Below are 19,955 nucleotides of genomic sequence, written 5' to 3'. Positions count from 1 at the left end.
ATGGCCCGTACGAAGCAAACTGCCCGTAAGTCGACCGGAGGTAAGGCTCCGCGCAAGCAGCTGGCCACCAAGGCTGCTCGCAAGAGTGCCCCGGCCACCGGAGGAGTGAAGAAGCCGCATCGTTACCGTCCGGGAACCGTAGCCCTGCGTGAGATCCGTCGCTACCAGAAATCGACCGAGCTGCTGATCCGCAAGCTGCCCTTCCAGCGTCTGGTGCGTGAAATTGCCCAGGACTTCAAGACCGATCTGCGCTTCCAGAGCTCGGCCGTGATGGCCCTGCAGGAGGCCAGCGAGGCGTACCTTGTCGGCCTGTTCGAGGACACCAACTTGTGCGCCATTCATGCGAAGCGCGTCACCATCATGCCGAAAGACATTCAGCTGGCTCGTCGCATCCGCGGAGAGCGTGCCTAAATCTTCGCCCGTATCCCCCCCGGGGCTCCTCTTCCATCGATCGTCGAGGGGCTTCACTCAAACGGTCCTTCTCAGGACCACCACAAATGTTAACCAAAAAGATATGTGTCGATTTGTCCGTACCTTCTTCCGTCCGTAGTGGCTCGTTAGTGGTGATGGTATTGAAACAATTTCGTATGCGTTTATGTCGCCCGGTCGGTGCAGAGAGCCCGTGACCGTATCCGGGTACAACAAAAGCTGCGTGTGTCGAAAAAACGTTTGTTTACGGGATGAGCAACACACCATCTTCACACGACAGGATCGACTTTCTGTCCGACGGGTAAATAAAGCCAAAGAAAGCCAGCAATGGCAGGCCTGGACGGCCGGTTAAGCAAAATGAAATAAGGGGCAGCCCAGAAAGTCAAAAGACGCGTTTTCGATTGACCGTTTGGCGATCGATCGTCAGATGTGCTTCCGATGCTGTTACACTGTGCGAGACACGGAACATTCTTCTTCTCGTGCCAACTCGTGTTTTGTACCCGCGCCCCTTTGCTTTCCGCTCACGGGTTCACATGAACGCGTCGAAAATTATGCTTTATTTTATTTAAACTTTAATCTTTTGCCCACCGTGTGAGAGGGAATGTCAAGCAGAAATATATCTTTCGTATGGATGCGTTTTGTGGTCCTGAAAAGGACCGGTTTGGGTAGATGCGAACGAACTGCGCTTCGACGCTTCGAATTACTTCGAGCTGGTGTACTTGGTGACAGCCTTCGTGCCTTCGGACACGGCGTGCTTGGCCAGCTCACCGGGCAGGAGCAGACGGACGGCCGTTTGGATTTCGCGGGACGTGATCGTCGAACGCTTGTTGTAGTGCGCCAAGCGGGATGCTTCGGCAGCGATGCGCTCGAAAATGTCGTTCACGAAGCTGTTCATGATGCTCATCGCCTTGGACGAAATGCCGGTGTCCGGGTGGACTTGCTTCAACACCTTGTAGATGTAGATAGCGTAGCTTTCCTTGCGGGTCTTCCTTTTCTTCTTCTTGTCCGACTTGGAGATGTTTTTCTGGGCTTTGCCAGACTTCTTCGCGGCTTTTCCACTGGTTTTCGGGGCCATTTTGCTTCGATTCACGCACTGATGCTCACTAACGGAGAGTCAAAACCTTTCTGATAGAGAACTACGACTCTCAGGTTCGTTTATATTCCGGTTTTCGGATCACTCTCGGGTATTCGACTTGAGTGCGTGCAGGCAGCATAACTCGGGGTATTTAATCGCACCCTGTTCAAATTTTCATTCAGAATACAAGCACTCTCCGAACAGTGAGCATCGTTGCGAACGCACTCTCATCTAAACCGAAGCTATCAACAATGTCTGGCCGTGGCAAGGGAGGCAAAGTGAAGGGAAAGGCAAAGTCCCGCTCGAACCGTGCCGGTCTGCAGTTCCCGGTTGGCCGTATCCATCGTCTGCTCCGCAAAGGCAACTATGCCGAGCGCGTCGGTGCTGGTGCACCGGTGTATTTGGCCGCCGTGATGGAATACTTGGCCGCTGAAGTGTTGGAGTTGGCAGGAAACGCTGCCCGAGACAACAAGAAAACTCGCATCATCCCGCGTCATCTGCAGCTGGCCATCCGCAACGACGAGGAATTGAACAAGCTGTTGTCCGGCGTCACCATTGCCCAAGGTGGTGTGCTGCCCAACATTCAGGCCGTGCTGCTGCCAAAGAAGACTGAGAAGAAGGCTTAAGGCTTCTCCCAATCTCTCTGCAAACTCCCCCAAAACAAACCGTCCTTTTCAGGGCGACAAATCGATTTACATAAAAGATGTTTGTTCGACCATCTCTTCTGAGCTGATATCAAACCGGCGCAGCATTACCTAATCGAAGGTAAATCCAGTGAAAAAACACAAGCAATCGCAATATGCGGGAAACCCCCTGAGAAACGTCATCACTTTTCGTGTTTTAAAATCTTTGGTCGGAGGTAGACTCCTCTGACCGTGCTGGTGGTACCGAGCAATGGATGAAAAGCTAAAAGCAGTGCCCCACCAGCAGCCTACCTGCTATCGTACCTGGAATGACCGATCCTACGAAGGAAAAATAACTTCCACTTTCCACCCAAAAGGAGCCCTGTGCAGGTACCGTACCTGGTCGAGGGTCTGAAGCTCAACAATTGTTAAGAAATTTCCCAATGCGAATGAAACAAACTAGCCCACGAATGGGCACCGAATATTTCAGTCTATTTTTAGCCCACCTGTATGCAGCCCTAATGGCAGATATTTCTTATTTTCTAAATAAACACGACGCCTACTGCGATGCATCGGGCTGAACGCTTAACGCTGATCACTACACCATCGACCCTAGCAACGAAACCCCAAACCATGCATGCAAATGAATATGGAACACAATCTTACCTTCAGTAGTGCGCAGCGCACGGCTTCACGCACTCCTTTCAAGCAATTGCGGTGCACTCAGCACAGTATTTTCACCACACACCAAGTCACTTCACTACATAGAGACGAATGTCGCCGCAAGTCGCAAAGTCTCTATAAGCAGAAACAACAACAACTTCACTACACCGCCCCTGCTTCTCTGATCTTTGCAGCAGCAGCAACAACAACAACAACAACTTTGTTTTTTAAAAGAGTATTTTTTTAGCGAACTCCGCGGAGGATTTCGCTGCCCCACGCACTGGGCGCCGTCGCGGTTCGTGCATCGTTTCACGCACGCATTTCACCAGCAAAAGCCGCCTTTTTGGCGGTAATCTTGCGCAGGATGGGACGACGCACCACGCACCGAAACATCGTCGCGATTTGGATTGTCCATCGTCCTTTCCGCACACACGCTCATGCACATTTCACCAGCAGCAGCAGCAGCAACAACAACAACAACAACAACTTTGTTTTTTAAAAGAGTTTTTTTTTAGCGAACCCCGTGGAGGATTTCGCTGCCCCACGCACTGGGCGCCGTCGCGGTTCGTGCATCGTTTCACGCACGGATTTCACCAGCAAAAGCCGCCTTTTTGGCGGTAATCTTGCGCAGGATGGGCCGACGCACCATGCACCGAAACTCCGTCACGATTTGGATTGTCCATCGTCCTTTCCGCACACACGCTCATGCACATTTCACCAGCAGCAGCAGCAGCAACAACAACAACAACAACAACTTTGTTTTTTAAAAGAGTTTTTTTTTAGCGAACCCCGTGGAGGATTTCGCTGCCCCACGCACTGGGCGCCGTCGCGGTTCGTGCATCGTTTCACGCACGCATTTCACCAGCAAAAGCCGCCTTTTTGGCGGTAATCTTGCGCAGGATGGGACGACGCACCACGCACCGAAACATCGTCGCGATTTGGATTGTCCATCGTCCTTTCCGCACACACGCTCATGCACATTTCACCAGCAGCAGCAGCAGCAACAACAACAACAACAACAACTTTGTTTTTTAAAAGAGTTTTTTTTTAGCGAACCCCGCGGAGGATTTCGCTGCCCCACGCACTGGGCGCCGTCGCGGTTCGTGCATCGTTTCACGCACGCATTTCACCAGCAAAAGCCGCCTTTTTGGCGGTAATCCTGCGCAGGATGGGCCGACGCACCACGCACCGAAACACCGTCGCGATTTGGATTGTCCATCGTCCTCTTTCCGAACACACGCTCATGCACATTTCACCAGCAGCAGCAGCAGCAGCAACAACAACAACAACAACTTTGTTTTTTAAAAGAGTTTTTTTTTAGCGAACTCCGCGGAGGATTTCGCTGCCCCACGCACTGGGCGCCGTCGCGGTTCGTGCATCGTTTCATGCACGCATTTCACCAGCAAAAGCCGCCTTTTTGGCGATAATCCTGCGCAGGATGGGCCGACGCACCACGCACCGAAACTCCGTCGCGATTTGGATTGTCCATCGTCCTTTCCGCACACACGCATACGCACATTTCACCAGCAGCAGCAGCAGCAACAACAACAACAACAACAACTTTGTTTTTTAAAAGAGTTTTTTTTTAGCGAACCCCGCGGAGGATTTCGCTGCCCCACGCACTGGGCGCCGTCGCGGTTCGTGCATCGTTTCACGCACGCATTTCACCAGCAAAAGCCGCCTTTTTGGCGATAATCCTGCGCAGGATGGGCCGACGCACCACGCACCGAAACATCGTCGCGATTTGGATTGTCCATCGTCCTTTCCGCACACACGCTCATGCACATTTCACCAGCAGCAGCAGCAGCAACAACAACAACAACAACAACTTTGTTTTTTAAAAGAGTTTTTTTTTAGCGAACCCCGTGGAGGATTTCGCTGCCCCACGCACTGGGCGCCGTCGCGGTTCGTGCATCGTTTCACGCACGGATTTCACCAGCAAAAGCCGCCTTTTTGGCGGTAATCTTGCGCAGGATGGGCCGACGCACCATGCACCGAAACTCCGTCACGATTTGGATTGTCCATCGTCCTTTCCGCACACACGCTCATGCACATTTCACCAGCAGCAGCAGCAGCAACAACAACAACAACAACAACTTTGTTTTTTAAAAGAGTTTTTTTTTAGCGAACCCCGTGGAGGATTTCGCTGCCCCACGCACTGGGCGCCGTCGCGGTTCGTGCATCGTTTCACGCACGCATTTCACCAGCAAAAGCCGCCTTTTTGGCGGTAATCTTGCGCAGGATGGGCCGACGCACCATGCACCGAAACTCCGTCACGATTTGGATTGTCCATCGTCCTTTCCGCACACACGCTCATGCACATTTCACCAGCAGCAGCAGCAGCAACAACAACAACAACAACAACTTTGTTTTTTAAAAGAGTTTTTTTTTAGCGAACCCCGTGGAGGATTTCGCTGCCCCACGCACTGGGCGCCGTCGCGGTTCGTGCATCGTTTCACGCACGCATTTCACCAGCAAAAGCCGCCTTTTTGGCGGTAATCTTGCGCAGGATGGGACGACGCACCACGCACCGAAACATCGTCGCGATTTGGATTGTCCATCGTCCTTTCCGCACACACGCTCATGCACATTTCACCAGCAGCAGCAGCAGCAACAACAACAACAACAACAACTTTGTTTTTTAAAAGAGTTTTTTTTTAGCGAACCCCGCGGAGGATTTCGCTGCCCCACGCACTGGGCGCCGTCGCGGTTCGTGCATCGTTTCACGCACGCATTTCACCAGCAAAAGCCGCCTTTTTGGCGGTAATCCTGCGCAGGATGGGCCGACGCACCACGCACCGAAACACCGTCGCGATTTGGATTGTCCATCGTCCTCTTTCCGAACACACGCTCATGCACATTTCACCAGCAGCAGCAGCAGCAGCAACAACAACAACAACAACTTTGTTTTTTAAAAGAGTTTTTTTTTAGCGAACTCCGCGGAGGATTTCGCTGCCCCACGCACTGGGCGCCGTCGCGGTTCGTGCATCGTTTCATGCACGCATTTCACCAGCAAAAGCCGCCTTTTTGGCGATAATCCTGCGCAGGATGGGCCGACGCACCACGCACCGAAACTCCGTCGCGATTTGGATTGTCCATCGTCCTTTCCGCACACACGCATACGCACATTTCACCAGCAGCAGCAGCAGCAACAACAACAACAACAACAACAACTTTGTTTTTTAAAAGAGTATTTTTTTAGCGAACCCCGTGGAGGATTTCGCTGCCCCTCCGCCCGACGCACTGGGCGAGGCACCGTCGCGATTAACGCACCGTCCCGCGAAGCGCTTTTCGCACATTCACACACACGCGCGTTTCTTCCGTCATTTTACCACCCGCACTTTTTAATGCCAATCCTGCGCAGGATTAGCCGTACGCGCACTGCTTCTTACCTCTCTGTCTCTCGACTAAGCGTCGCACTCTTTGTTCATGCTCGACATGCTCGATGTTGCTGGTTCGCGAAGGACGACAAAATGAGCCGGGGCCATCTTGAAATTGGCCCCTGTTCAACACTACTTTTAACACTACACGCACTTACACACACTAATACATCCGGATTGACGACGCGCGCGGACCAACTGTTCCAGTTGGCTGTTCGACGAGGACTGTGCCGAGCTCGGGACATTCGGTTACTAATTACCTTCAGCATACGAACGAGAGTGCCGAAAGTGGATCTCTCTCGCTAACTACCACCACTACTACTACTATTCGCGCAAATGTGGTTCTGTCTCACTACTCTCGCTACACAATCGCACACAATCGTTTCAAAGCACGAAGCAATTTGAAGTCGCCAAACATTTTTGCAATTCCACTACAGACATATCCATTTGCGTATGCTATTATCACCGTACAATCAGTGAAAGCAGCGAAGGATACATATGTGAATTCAGAATAGATACAGTATATGCGTACAAAAATGCAGGATTGGTGGTACATTTCATGTTAGATCTTAAAACAGAAACATATTTCGCTAGTTAATACGACACGTAGGTGCAGAAATAGGTGCGCTGCTTAAAACTAGCCGGCCAGACACACGAACGAAGCGTGCGCTCTTCCTTTGTGCGTCGCATCGGTGATCGAAATTTCTGCGAATTGTCAACCGATGTTCCCTCTCGCTCGCACACTCGGTGGCGACAGGAGGAGACTCGTTTTAGTGGAAATTTTCACCTAACGGTACCGATCACCGTGTACGCGGTCACATTTCCGGATAATTTTTGGCACGAGCTCAGCATGCACACACACACACACAGGATTACGTGCGAGAAGGAAAAAACCGACCTTTGATTTGAATACGCATGGCAACGCGAGCCCCCACCCATTTTGGAAATATTTAATCTCTATACTTCCACTAATTTACGCATTACGTTTTGTAACATTTTCAGATAATTTTTTTTCAGACTATCTAATCGGCCCGGTTACAGGGCTGTGCAACAGAATTTTGTTGTGTACGCAAACTCAAAGATGTTTTAAAAAGAGGCTTTCTTCCCAATTGGAGGATGTTGTTAATTTTATTTTATTTAGCTTAATAAATTATCAAATTTCTCACCTCGGACCCCTTTGGCTCTCATAAAAACCTATTTGGCAAAGCATATTCCAAGTCGCTTTGAGCTTTTGTTGTTGTTATTAGTTTTAACAGACCTTGAGCCTTGATGACTTCGTTCTTCTCTTAGTCTGATATATATATATATTGATCTTAGTGGTTGATAAGTCCCGAACCTTGGTCATTTATCACGAATGAAATGTATCGTAAAAATTTACGTCACGTCGTGTTTGCGTGCAGCTCCCATCTGGATCATATGCAACATATCATTTTAACATGAATATTCTAAATTACAATGAAGCACTTCTTAATATTTTTGCGTCAGATCCCCAGTTGCTTGCTATGCATTTATGCTTTTTGTAGGCATCGCACATAATTTCGTCGAAAGTCGACGTCTTTCACAATCAGATAAAAGCAACTGATTGGATATATCTAAGGTTAAGTAGCCATCCACATTCAGGTACCACAGATTTCCCATGTTTTTTTTTCTAACTTTTTCCTCACAGACAGTATATTTGAGTCATGTCTTTCCAGTAACAGACACACACATGTTTAAATTTCATAAGGTGCCATTTAATCAGATGTAGCGGCGCCAGTCTTCTTTAGATAGGACCGGTACAAAATTACAACCCAACCAATCCCTCGTTCCCAGGAACAACTATCCAGGTTGCGGGTAAATAAAGTTAAAAGGCCCAGAATTTGCTGGCCAATATCTCTTGATGTTGTGCTTGTGTCATGGGTTATTGAAATACAGAGGATTTGAAAAAAATATTGACCCTACTAAAAATCTTCTCGGTTACCTGGTTTGATAAAAATTTCTCTATTTAAACTGAGAAGTAAACAACATAGCACAACAACAGCAATTACTCCTGAAACAATCTCGCATTTCTTTTAGTGAAAAATAAAACATGAAAAATTGCAGCGAATCAAGCAGTAAACTTTAACTTTAAAATATTTATAAGCTACTGTAAAGCATGGTATTGTTTTAGAAAATAATGCTGCTATTTTCGTGGATTGAACGACCATTTCTGGTCTTCCTTAATTTGTATTCATCAGGATAGTGAGTCGCTCACTTGGCACTTGGAAGCGTTGGAGCGGCCCGGTGGTTTGATGGTAGCGACCCTAGCGATCTTCACACGATCGGACCTGACAAAAATCCCATCCGGATCAATCACCCGTACTCAGGACTGACTATCCAGCTTCGGGTAAATAAAGATACAGAAAACCAGAAATGGCAGGTTCAGACCTCTTAGAAGAAGTGAGTGCTGCGTACGGGGGTACGGCTCGAATAGGTCGTTTAAGAAACCGTTCACCGTTCTGTATCACCGACCAAAATTAAAATCTTTTTGAAAATCTTGTAAAGGATCCGACTGAAAATGCAAGAAAACGCGCGAATACCCAAGGACAACACATAAAAACATTCACAAATTGCGCGTCTGTGGACGTCGATCCGTGTAAAAAACTTCCATTTGGTAAAATCATAGTATGCATGGAAAAATAAATTGTTGGCGAGGGAATCATAGAAGGCGTTGAAAGATAGCAGTTTAAAGAAGAGCTGGGAAATCAAAACGCTCCACTTAAAAACTTGATCCAAGGGTGTTGGAAATAATGTTACCATGGAAACGTTATGAGTCGCCTCCAACTAAAATTTGTATAGCGATAATTTTCAGATAATTCTTCTATTTTTCGGATGAAATAAATTAAGCTCGCTGCCCAAATGCGTGAAATATTTAATGTTTGTTTTAAAAAAGACTAGCAATTGTGTGAAATGCTTCACAATTGGTTTTAAAACGGTCAATGTTTTAGCTTTGCAATAAAATGACTACATAATACAGTTGAATTGCGGATTCTTGTGCCATCACACACATTCCCGAACACCGTAGCACGTTCATCATACTACGGAGTATTGACACACTCACAGTAGCTGAACCGTCCACAGGATCGACGCGATGCTCATCGCTTCTTCTTCTTCTTCTTGGCTTCGAAGACGCTCGGCTGCGTGATACGTTTACCTCGGGACACAGTTGTACCCCATAGACGGTAGATGAGGCTAAGGATTCGACTCACAACCTTACGTTGAACGACACACTTCATAGCGATCGGAATCATAGGAAAGAATATTTTGATGCAAAGAATGTGTGGTCCTGATAAGGACCGTTTGTTGAGATGAGCGTCGAACGTGCGTCGGCTGGCGGGTTTAACCTCCGAAACCGTACAGAGTGCGACCCTGGCGCTTCAGCGCGTACACTACGTCCATCGCGGTGACGGTTTTGCGCTTGGCGTGTTCGGTATAGGTGACCGCATCGCGGATAACATTCTCCAGGAACACTTTCAGCACGCCACGCGTTTCTTCGTAGATGAGACCGGAGATACGCTTCACTCCTCCACGGCGGGCCAGACGGCGGATGGCCGGCTTGGTGATGCCCTGGATGTTGTCGCGCAGCACTTTGCGATGACGCTTGGCTCCACCTTTACCCAGACCTTTGCCTCCTTTTCCTCGTCCAGTCATTTCGATGTCGATGCGTACCGTGTGTACCAACCGTACTGTGCAAGAGTTCACGAGTAACAATAAGGCTACGCACAATGTTTCGCTCTTTTATACACTTACCCGCAGCACACGCACACGCTCTCACACCACTGGTACACGATCGGATCGGAGTATGTGTGTGCGTGGAGCGAGGTTATAAAAATGACGATCTGGCCTCGCATACCCACATTCCGAACCTATCGTCGACACAACACAGACGTCTTTACGTTCCACTAATAAAACCGCCGAACCAGTGAAATGGCCCGTACGAAGCAAACTGCCCGTAAGTCGACCGGAGGTAAGGCTCCGCGCAAGCAGCTGGCCACCAAGGCTGCTCGCAAGAGTGCCCCGGCCACCGGAGGAGTGAAGAAGCCGCATCGTTACCGTCCGGGAACCGTAGCCCTGCGTGAGATCCGTCGCTACCAGAAATCGACCGAGCTGCTGATCCGCAAGCTGCCCTTCCAGCGTCTGGTGCGTGAAATTGCCCAGGACTTCAAGACCGATCTGCGCTTCCAGAGCTCGGCCGTGATGGCCCTGCAGGAGGCCAGCGAGGCGTACCTTGTCGGCCTGTTCGAGGACACCAACTTGTGCGCCATTCATGCGAAGCGCGTCACCATCATGCCGAAAGACATTCAGCTGGCTCGTCGCATCCGCGGAGAGCGTGCCTAAATCTTCGCCCGTATCCCCCCCGGGGCTCCTCTTCCATCGATCGTCGAGGGGCTTCACTCAAACGGTCCTTCTCAGGACCACCACAAATGTTAACCAAAAAGATATGTGTCGATTTGTCCGTACCTTCTTCCGTCCGTAGTGGCTCGTTAGTGGTGATGGTATTGAAACAATTTCGTATGCGTTTATGTCGCCCGGTCGGTGCAGAGAGCCCGTGACCGTATCCGGGTACAACAAAAGCTGCGTGTGTCGAAAAAACGTTTGTTTACGGGATGAGCAACACACCATCTTCACACGACAGGATCGACTTTCTGTCCGACGGGTAAATAAAGCCAAAGAAAGCCAGCAATGGCAGGCCTGGACGGCCGGTTAAGCAAAATGAAATAAGGGGCAGCCCAGAAAGTCAAAAGACGCGTTTTCGATTGACCGTTTGGCGATCGATCGTCAGATGTGCTTCCGATGCTGTTACACTGTGCGAGACACGGAACATTCTTCTTCTCGTGCCAACTCGTGTTTTGTACCCGCGCCCCTTTGCTTTCCGCTCACGGGTTCACATGAACGCGTCGAAAATTATGCTTTATTTTATTTAAACTTTAATCTTTTGCCCACCGTGTGAGAGGGAATGTCAAGCAGAAATATATCTTTCGTATGGATGCGTTTTGTGGTCCTGAAAAGGACCGGTTTGGGTAGATGCGAACGAACTGCGCTTCGACGCTTCGAATTACTTCGAGCTGGTGTACTTGGTGACAGCCTTCGTGCCTTCGGACACGGCGTGCTTGGCCAGCTCACCGGGCAGGAGCAGACGGACGGCCGTTTGGATTTCGCGGGACGTGATCGTCGAACGCTTGTTGTAGTGCGCCAAGCGGGATGCTTCGGCAGCGATGCGCTCGAAAATGTCGTTCACGAAGCTGTTCATGATGCTCATCGCCTTGGACGAAATGCCGGTGTCCGGGTGGACTTGCTTCAACACCTTGTAGATGTAGATAGCGTAGCTTTCCTTGCGGGTCTTCCTTTTCTTCTTCTTGTCCGACTTGGAGATGTTTTTCTGGGCTTTGCCAGACTTCTTCGCGGCTTTTCCACTGGTTTTCGGGGCCATTTTGCTTCGATTCACGCACTGATGCTCACTAACGGAGAGTCAAAACCTTTCTGATAGAGAACTACGACTCTCAGGTTCGTTTATATTCCGGTTTTCGGATCACTCTCGGGTATTCGACTTGAGTGCGTGCAGGCAGCATAACTCGGGGTATTTAATCGCACCCTGTTCAAATTTTCATTCAGAATACAAGCACTCTCCGAACAGTGAGCATCGTTGCGAACGCACTCTCATCTAAACCGAAGCTATCAACAATGTCTGGCCGTGGCAAGGGAGGCAAAGTGAAGGGAAAGGCAAAGTCCCGCTCGAACCGTGCCGGTCTGCAGTTCCCGGTTGGCCGTATCCATCGTCTGCTCCGCAAAGGCAACTATGCCGAGCGCGTCGGTGCTGGTGCACCGGTGTATTTGGCCGCCGTGATGGAATACTTGGCCGCTGAAGTGTTGGAGTTGGCAGGAAACGCTGCCCGAGACAACAAGAAAACTCGCATCATCCCGCGTCATCTGCAGCTGGCCATCCGCAACGACGAGGAATTGAACAAGCTGTTGTCCGGCGTCACCATTGCCCAAGGTGGTGTGCTGCCCAACATTCAGGCCGTGCTGCTGCCAAAGAAGACTGAGAAGAAGGCTTAAGGCTTCTCCCAATCTCTCTGCAAACTCCCCCAAAACAAACCGTCCTTTTCAGGGCGACAAATCGATTTACATAAAAGATGTTTGTTCGACCATCTCTTCTGAGCTGATATCAAACCGGCGCAGCATTACCTAATCGAAGGTAAATCCAGTGAAAAAACACAAGCAATCGCAATATGCGGGAAACCCCCTGAGAAACGTCATCACTTTTCGTGTTTTAAAATCTTTGGTCGGAGGTAGACTCCTCTGACCGTGCTGGTGGTACCGAGCAATGGATGAAAAGCTAAAAGCAGTGCCCCACCAGCAGCCTACCTGCTATCGTACCTGGAATGACCGATCCTACGAAGGAAAAATAACTTCCACTTTCCACCCAAAAGGAGCCCTGTGCAGGTACCGTACCTGGTCGAGGGTCTGAAGCTCAACAATTGTTAAGAAATTTCCCAATGCGAATGAAACAAACTAGCCCACGAATGGGCACCGAATATTTCAGTCTATTTTTAGCCCACCTGTATGCAGCCCTAATGGCAGATATTTCTTATTTTCTAAATAAACACGACGCCTACTGCGATGCATCGGGCTGAACGCTTAACGCTGATCACTACACCATCGACCCTAGCAACGAAACCCCAAACCATGCATGCAAATGAATATGGAACACAATCTTACCTTCAGTAGTGCGCAGCGCACGGCTTCACGCACTCCTTTCAAGCAATTGCGGTGCACTCAGCACAGTATTTTCACCACACACCAAGTCACTTCACTACATAGAGACGAATGTCGCCGCAAGTCGCAAAGTCTCTATAAGCAGAAACAACAACAACTTCACTACACCGCCCCTGCTTCTCTGATCTTTGCAGCAGCAGCAACAACAACAACAACAACTTTGTTTTTTAAAAGAGTATTTTTTTAGCGAACTCCGCGGAGGATTTCGCTGCCCCACGCACTGGGCGCCGTCGCGGTTCGTGCATCGTTTCACGCACGCATTTCACCAGCAAAAGCCGCCTTTTTGGCGGTAATCTTGCGCAGGATGGGACGACGCACCACGCACCGAAACATCGTCGCGATTTGGATTGTCCATCGTCCTTTCCGCACACACGCTCATGCACATTTCACCAGCAGCAGCAGCAGCAACAACAACAACAACAACAACTTTGTTTTTTAAAAGAGTTTTTTTTTAGCGAACCCCGCGGAGGATTTCGCTGCCCCACGCACTGGGCGCCGTCGCGGTTCGTGCATCGTTTCATGCACGCATTTCACCAGCAAAAGCCGCCTTTTTGGCGGTAATCCTGCGCAGGATGGGCCGACGCACCACGCACCGAAACACCGTCGCGATTTGGATTGTCCATCGTCCTCTTTCCGAACACACGCTCATGCACATTTCACCAGCAGCAGCAGCAGCAGCAACAACAACAACAACAACTTTGTTTTTTAAAAGAGTTTTTTTTTAGCGAACTCCGCGGAGGATTTCGCTGCCCCACGCACTGGGCGCCGTCGCGGTTCGTGCATCGTTTCATGCACGCATTTCACCAGCAAAAGCCGCCTTTTTGGCGATAATCCTGCGCAGGATGGGCCGACGCACCACGCACCGAAACTCCGTCGCGATTTGGATTGTCCATCGTCCTTTCCGCACACACGCATACGCACATTTCACCAGCAGCAGCAGCAGCAACAACAACAACAACAACAACTTTGTTTTTTAAAAGAGTTTTTTTTTAGCGAACCCCGCGGAGGATTTCGCTGCCCCACGCACTGGGCGCCGTCGCGGTTCGTGCATCGTTTCACGCACGCATTTCACCAGCAAAAGCCGCCTTTTTGGCGATAATCCTGCGCAGGATGGGCCGACGCACCACGCACCGAAACATCGTCGCGATTTGGATTGTCCATCGTCCTTTCCGCACACACGCTCATGCACATTTCACCAGCAGCAGCAGCAGCAACAACAACAACAACAACAACTTTGTTTTTTAAAAGAGTTTTTTTTTAGCGAACCCCGCGGAGGATTTCGCTGCCCCACGCACTGGGCGCCGTCGCGGTTCGTGCATCGTTTCACGCACGCATTTCACCAGCAAAAGCCGCCTTTTTGGCGGTAATCCTGTGCAGGATGGGTCGACGCACCATGCACCGAAACACCGTCGCGATTTGGATTGTCCATCGTCCTTTCCGCACACACGCATACGCACATTTCACCAGCAGCAGCAGCAGCAACAACAACAACAACAACAACTTTGTTTTTTAAAAGAGTTTTTTTTTAGCGAACTCCGCGGAGGATTTCGCTGCCCCACGCACTGGGCGCCGTCGCGGTTCGTGCATCGTTTCATGCACGCATTTCACCAGCAAAAGCCGCCTTTTTGGCGATAATCCTGCGCAGGATGGGCCGACGCACCACGCACCGAAACATCGTCGCGATTTGGATTGTCCATCGTCCTTTCCGCACACACGCTCATGCACATTTCACCAGCAGCAGCAGCAGCAACAACAACAACAACAACAACTTTGTTTTTTAAAAGAGTTTTTTTTTAGCGAACCCCGCGGAGGATTTCGCTGCCCCACGCACTGGGCGCCGTCGCGGTTCGTGCATCGTTTCACGCACGCATTTCACCAGCAAAAGCCGCCTTTTTGGCGGTAATCCTGTGCAGGATGGGTCGACGCACCATGCACCGAAACACCGTCGCGATTTTGATTGTTCATCGTCCTCTTTCCGAACACACGCTCATGCACATTTCACCAGCAGCAGCAGCAGCAGCAACAACAACAACAACAACTTTGTTTTTTAAAAGAGTTTTTTTTAGCGAACTCCGCGGAGGATTTCGCTGCCCCACGCACTGGGCGCCGTCGCGGTTCGTGCATCGTTTCATGCACGCATTTCACCAGCAAAAGCCGCCTTTTTGGCGATAATCCTGCGCAGGATGGGCCGACGCACCACGCACCGAAACATCGTCGCGATTTGGATTGTCCATCGTCCTTTCCGCACACACGCTCATGCACATTTCACCAGCAGCAGCAGCAGCAGCAACAACAACAACAACAACAACTTTGTTTTTTAAAAGAGTTTTTTTTTAGCGAACCCCGCGGAGGATTTCGCTGCCCCACGCACTGGGCGCCGTCGCGGTTCGTGCATCGTTTCACGCACGCATTTCACCAGCAAAAGCCGCCTTTTTGGCGGTAATCCTGTGCAGGATGGGTCGACGCACCATGCACCGAAACACCGTCGCGATTTTGATTGTTCATCGTCCTCTTTCCGAACACACGCTCATGCACATTTCACCAGCAGCAGCAGCAGCAGCAACAACAACAACAACAACTTTGTTTTTTAAAAGAGTTTTTTTTTAGCGAACTCCGCGGAGGATTTCGCTGCCCCACGCACTGGGCGCCGTCGCGGTTCGTGCATCGTTTCACGCACGCATTTCACCAGCAAAAGCCGCCTTTTTGGCGGTAATCTTGCGCAGGATGGGCCGACGCACCACGCACCTAAACACCGTCGCGATTTGGCGATTGTCCATCGTCCTTTCCGCGCACACGCATACGCACATTTCACCAGCAGCAGCAGCAGCAACAGCTATGTTTATAAAAACAATTATTTTTGGGGCGAACCCCGTGGAAGATTTCGCTGCCCCTCCGCCCGACGCACTGGGCGAGGCACCGTCGCGATTAACGCACCGTCCCGCGAAGCGCTTTTCGCACATTCACACACACACGCGCGTTTCTTCCGCCATTTTACCACCCGCACTTTTTAATGCCAATCCTGCGCAGGATTAGCCGTACGCGCACTGCTTCTTACCTCTCTGTCTCTCGACTAAGCGTCGCACTCTTTGTTCATGCTCGACATGCTCGATGTTGCTGGTTCGCGAAGGACGACAAAATGAGCCGGCGCCATCTTGAAATTGGCCCCTGTTCAACACTACTTTTAACACTACACGCACTTACACACACTAATACATCCGGATTGACGACGCGCGCGGACCAACTGTTCCAGTTGGCTGTTCGACGAGGACTGTGCCGAGCTCGGGACATTCGGTTACTAATTACCTTCAGCATACGAACGAGAGTGCCGAAAGTGGATCTCTCTCGCTAACTACCACCACTACTACTACTATTCGCGCAAATGTGGTTCTGTCTCACTACTCTCGCTACACAATCGCACACAATCGTTTCAAAGCACGAAGCAATATGAAGTCGCCACACATTTTTGCAATTCCACTACAGACATATCCATTTGCGTATGCTATTATCACCGTACAATCAGTGAAAGCAACGAAGGATACGTATGTGAATTCAGAATAGATACAGTATATGCGTACAAAAATGCAGGATTGGTGGTACATTTCATGTTAGATCTTAAAACAGAAACATATTTCGCTAGTTAGTACGACACGTAGGTGCAGAAATAGGTGCGCTGCTTAAAACTAGCCGGCCAGACACACGAACGAAGCGTGCGCTCTTCATTTGTGTGCTGCATTGGTGATCGAAATTTCTGCGAATTGTCAACCGATGCTCCCTCTCGCTCGCACACTCGGTGGCGACAAGAGGAGACTCGTTTTAGTGGAAATTTCCACCTAACGGTACCGATCGCCGTGTACGCGGTCACATTTCCTGATAACTTTTGGCACGAGCTCAGCATGCACACACACACACAGGATTACGTGCGAGAAGGAAAAAACCGACCTTTGATTTGAATACGCATGGCAACGCGAGCCCCCACCCATTTTGGAAATATTTAATCTCTATACTTCCACTAATTTACGCATTACGTTTTGTAACATTTTCAGATAATTTTTTTTCAGACTATCTAATCGGCCCGGTTACAGGGCTGTGCAACAGAATTTTGTTGTGTACGCAAACTCAAAGATGTTTTAAAAAGAGGTTTTCTTCCCAATTGGAGGATGTTGTTAATTTTATTTTATTTAGTTTAATAAATTATCAAATTTCTCACCTCGGGCCCATTTGGCTCTCATAAAAACCTATTTGGCAAAGCATATTCCAAGTCGCTTTGAGCTTTTGTTGTTGTTATTAGTTTTAACAGACCTTGAGCCTTGATGACTTCGTTCTTCTCTTAGTCTGATATATATATATATATATTGATCTTAGTGGTTGATAAGTCCCGAACCTTGGTCATTTATCACGAATGAAATGTATCGTAACAATATACGTCACGTCGTGTTTGCGTGCAGCTCCCATCTGGATCATATGCAACATATCATTTTAACATGAGTATTCTAAATTACAATGAAGCACTTCTTAATATTTTTGCGTCAGATCCCCAGTTGCTTGCTATGCATTTATGCTTTTCGTAGGCATCGCACATAATTTCGTCGAAAGTCGACGTCTTTCACAATCAGATAAAAGCAACTGATTGGATATATCTAAGGTTAAGTAGCCATCCACATTCAGGTACCACAGATTTCCCATGTTTTTTTTTCTAACTTTTTCCTCACAGACAGTATATTTGAGTCATGTCTTTCCAGTAACAGACACACACATGTTTAAATTTCATAAGGTGCCATTTAATCAGATGTAGCGGCGCCAGTCTTCTTTAGATAGGACCGGTACAAAATTACAACCCAACCAATCCCTCGTTCCCAGGAACAACTATCCAGGTTGCGGGTAAATAAAGTTAAAAGGCCCAGAATTTGCTGGCCAATATCTCTTGATGTTGTGCTTGTGTCATGGGTTATTGAAATACAGAGGATTTGAAAAAAATATTGACCCTACTAAAAATCTTCTCGGTTACCTGGTTTGATAAAAATTTCTCTATTTAAACTGAGAAGTAAACAACATAGCACAACAACAGCAATTACTCCTGAAACAATCTCGCATTTCTTTTAGTGAAAAATAAAACATGAAAAATTGCAGCGAATCAAGCAGTAAACTTTAACTTTAAAATATTTATAAGCTACTGTAAAGCATGGTATTGTTTTAGAAAATAATGCTGCTATTTTCGTGGATTGAACGACCATTTCTGGTCTTCCTTGATTTGTATTCATCAGGATAGTGAGTCGCTCACTTGGCACTTGGAAGCGTTGGAGCGGCCCGGTGGTTTGATGGTAGCGACCCTAGCGATCTTCACACGATCGGACCTGACAAAAATCCCATCCGGATCAATCACCCGTACTCAGGACTGACTATCCAGCTTCGGGTAAATAAAGATACAGAAAACCAGAAATGGCAGGTTCAGACCTCTTAGAAGAAGTGAGTGCTGCGTACGGGGGTACGGCTCGAATAGGTCGTTTAAGAAACCGTTCCCCGTTCTGTATCACCGACCAAAATTAAAATCTTTTTGAAAATCTTGTAAAGGATCCGACTGAAAATGCAAGAAAACGCGCGAATACCCAAGGACAACACATAAAAACATTCACAAATTGCGCGTCTGTGGACGTCGATCCGTGTAAAAAACTTCCATTTGGTAAAATCATAGTATGCATGGAAAAATAAATTGTTGGCGAGGGAATCATAGAAGGCGTTGAAAGATAGCAGTTTAAAGAAGAGCTGGGAAATCAAAACGCTCCACTTAAAAACTTGATCCAAGGGTGTTGGAAATAATGTTACCATGGAAACGTTATGAGTCGCCTCCAACTAAAATTTGTATAGCGATAATTTTCAGATAATTCTTCTATTTTTCGGATGAAATAAATTAAGCTCGCTGCCCAAATGCGTGAAATATTTAATGTTTGTTTTAAAAAAGACTAGCAATTGTGTGAAATGCTTCACAATTGGTTTTAAAACGGTCAATGTTTTAGCTTTGCAATAAAATGACTACATAATACAGTTGAATTGCGGATTCTTGTGCCATCACACACATTCCCGAACACCGTAGCACGTTCATCATACTACGGAGTATTGACACACTCACAGTAGCTGAACCGTCCACAGGATCGACGCGATGCTCATCGCTTCTTCTTCTTCTTCTTGGCTTCGAAGACGCTCGGCTGCGTGATACGTTTACCTCGGGACACAGTTGTACCCCATAGACGGTAGATGAGGCTAAGGATTCGACTCACAACCTTACGTTGAACGACACACTTCATAGCGATCGGAATCATAGGAAAGAATATTTTGATGCAAAGAATGTGTGGTCCTGATAAGGACCGTTTGTTGAGATGAGCGTCGAACGTGCGTCGGCTGGCGGGTTTAACCTCCGAAACCGTACAGAGTGCGACCCTGGCGCTTCAGCGCGTACACTACGTCCATCGCGGTGACGGTTTTGCGCTTGGCGTGTTCGGTATAGGTGACCGCATCGCGGATAACATTCTCCAGGAACACTTTCAGCACGCCACGCGTTTCTTCGTAGATGAGACCGGAGATACGCTTCACTCCTCCACGGCGGGCCAGACGGCGGATGGCCGGCTTGGTGATGCCCTGGATGTTGTCGCGCAGCACTTTGCGATGACGCTTGGCTCCACCTTTACCCAGACCTTTGCCTCCTTTTCCTCGTCCAGTCATTTCGATGTCGATGCGTACCGTGTGTACCAACCGTACTGTGCAAGAGTTCACGAGTAACAATAAGGCTACGCACAATGTTTCGCTCTTTTATACACTTACCCGCAGCACACGCACACGCTCTCACACCACTGGTACACGATCGGATCGGAGTATGTGTGTGCGTGGAGCGAGGTTATAAAAATGACGATCTGGCCTCGCATACCCACATTCCGAACCTATCGTCGACACAACACAGACGTCTTTACGTTCCACTAATAAAACCGCCGAACCAGTGAA

At 48.7% G+C, this 19,955-nt stretch overlaps 1 protein-coding gene across 1 annotated transcript; it reads left to right on the top strand.

The window, feature by feature from the left end:
• Nucleotides 1-10,526, top strand: LOC128297223 (histone H3-like). Its single transcript, XM_053032833.1, has 2 exons — nucleotides 1-399; nucleotides 10,116-10,526. The coding sequence occupies exons 1-2, from the start codon at nucleotides 1-3 to the stop codon at nucleotides 10,524-10,526; spliced, it is 810 nt and encodes a 269-aa protein (XP_052888793.1).
• The last annotated feature ends 9,429 nt before the right edge of the window (nucleotides 10,527-19,955 follow it).

Source organism: Anopheles moucheti, chromosome 2 (genome assembly GCF_943734755.1).
Source record: "Anopheles moucheti chromosome 2, idAnoMoucSN_F20_07, whole genome shotgun sequence".
NCBI classification, from domain to species: domain Eukaryota; kingdom Metazoa; phylum Arthropoda; class Insecta; order Diptera; family Culicidae; genus Anopheles; species Anopheles moucheti.
This window is presented reverse-complemented; position numbering and strand designations above follow the sequence as displayed.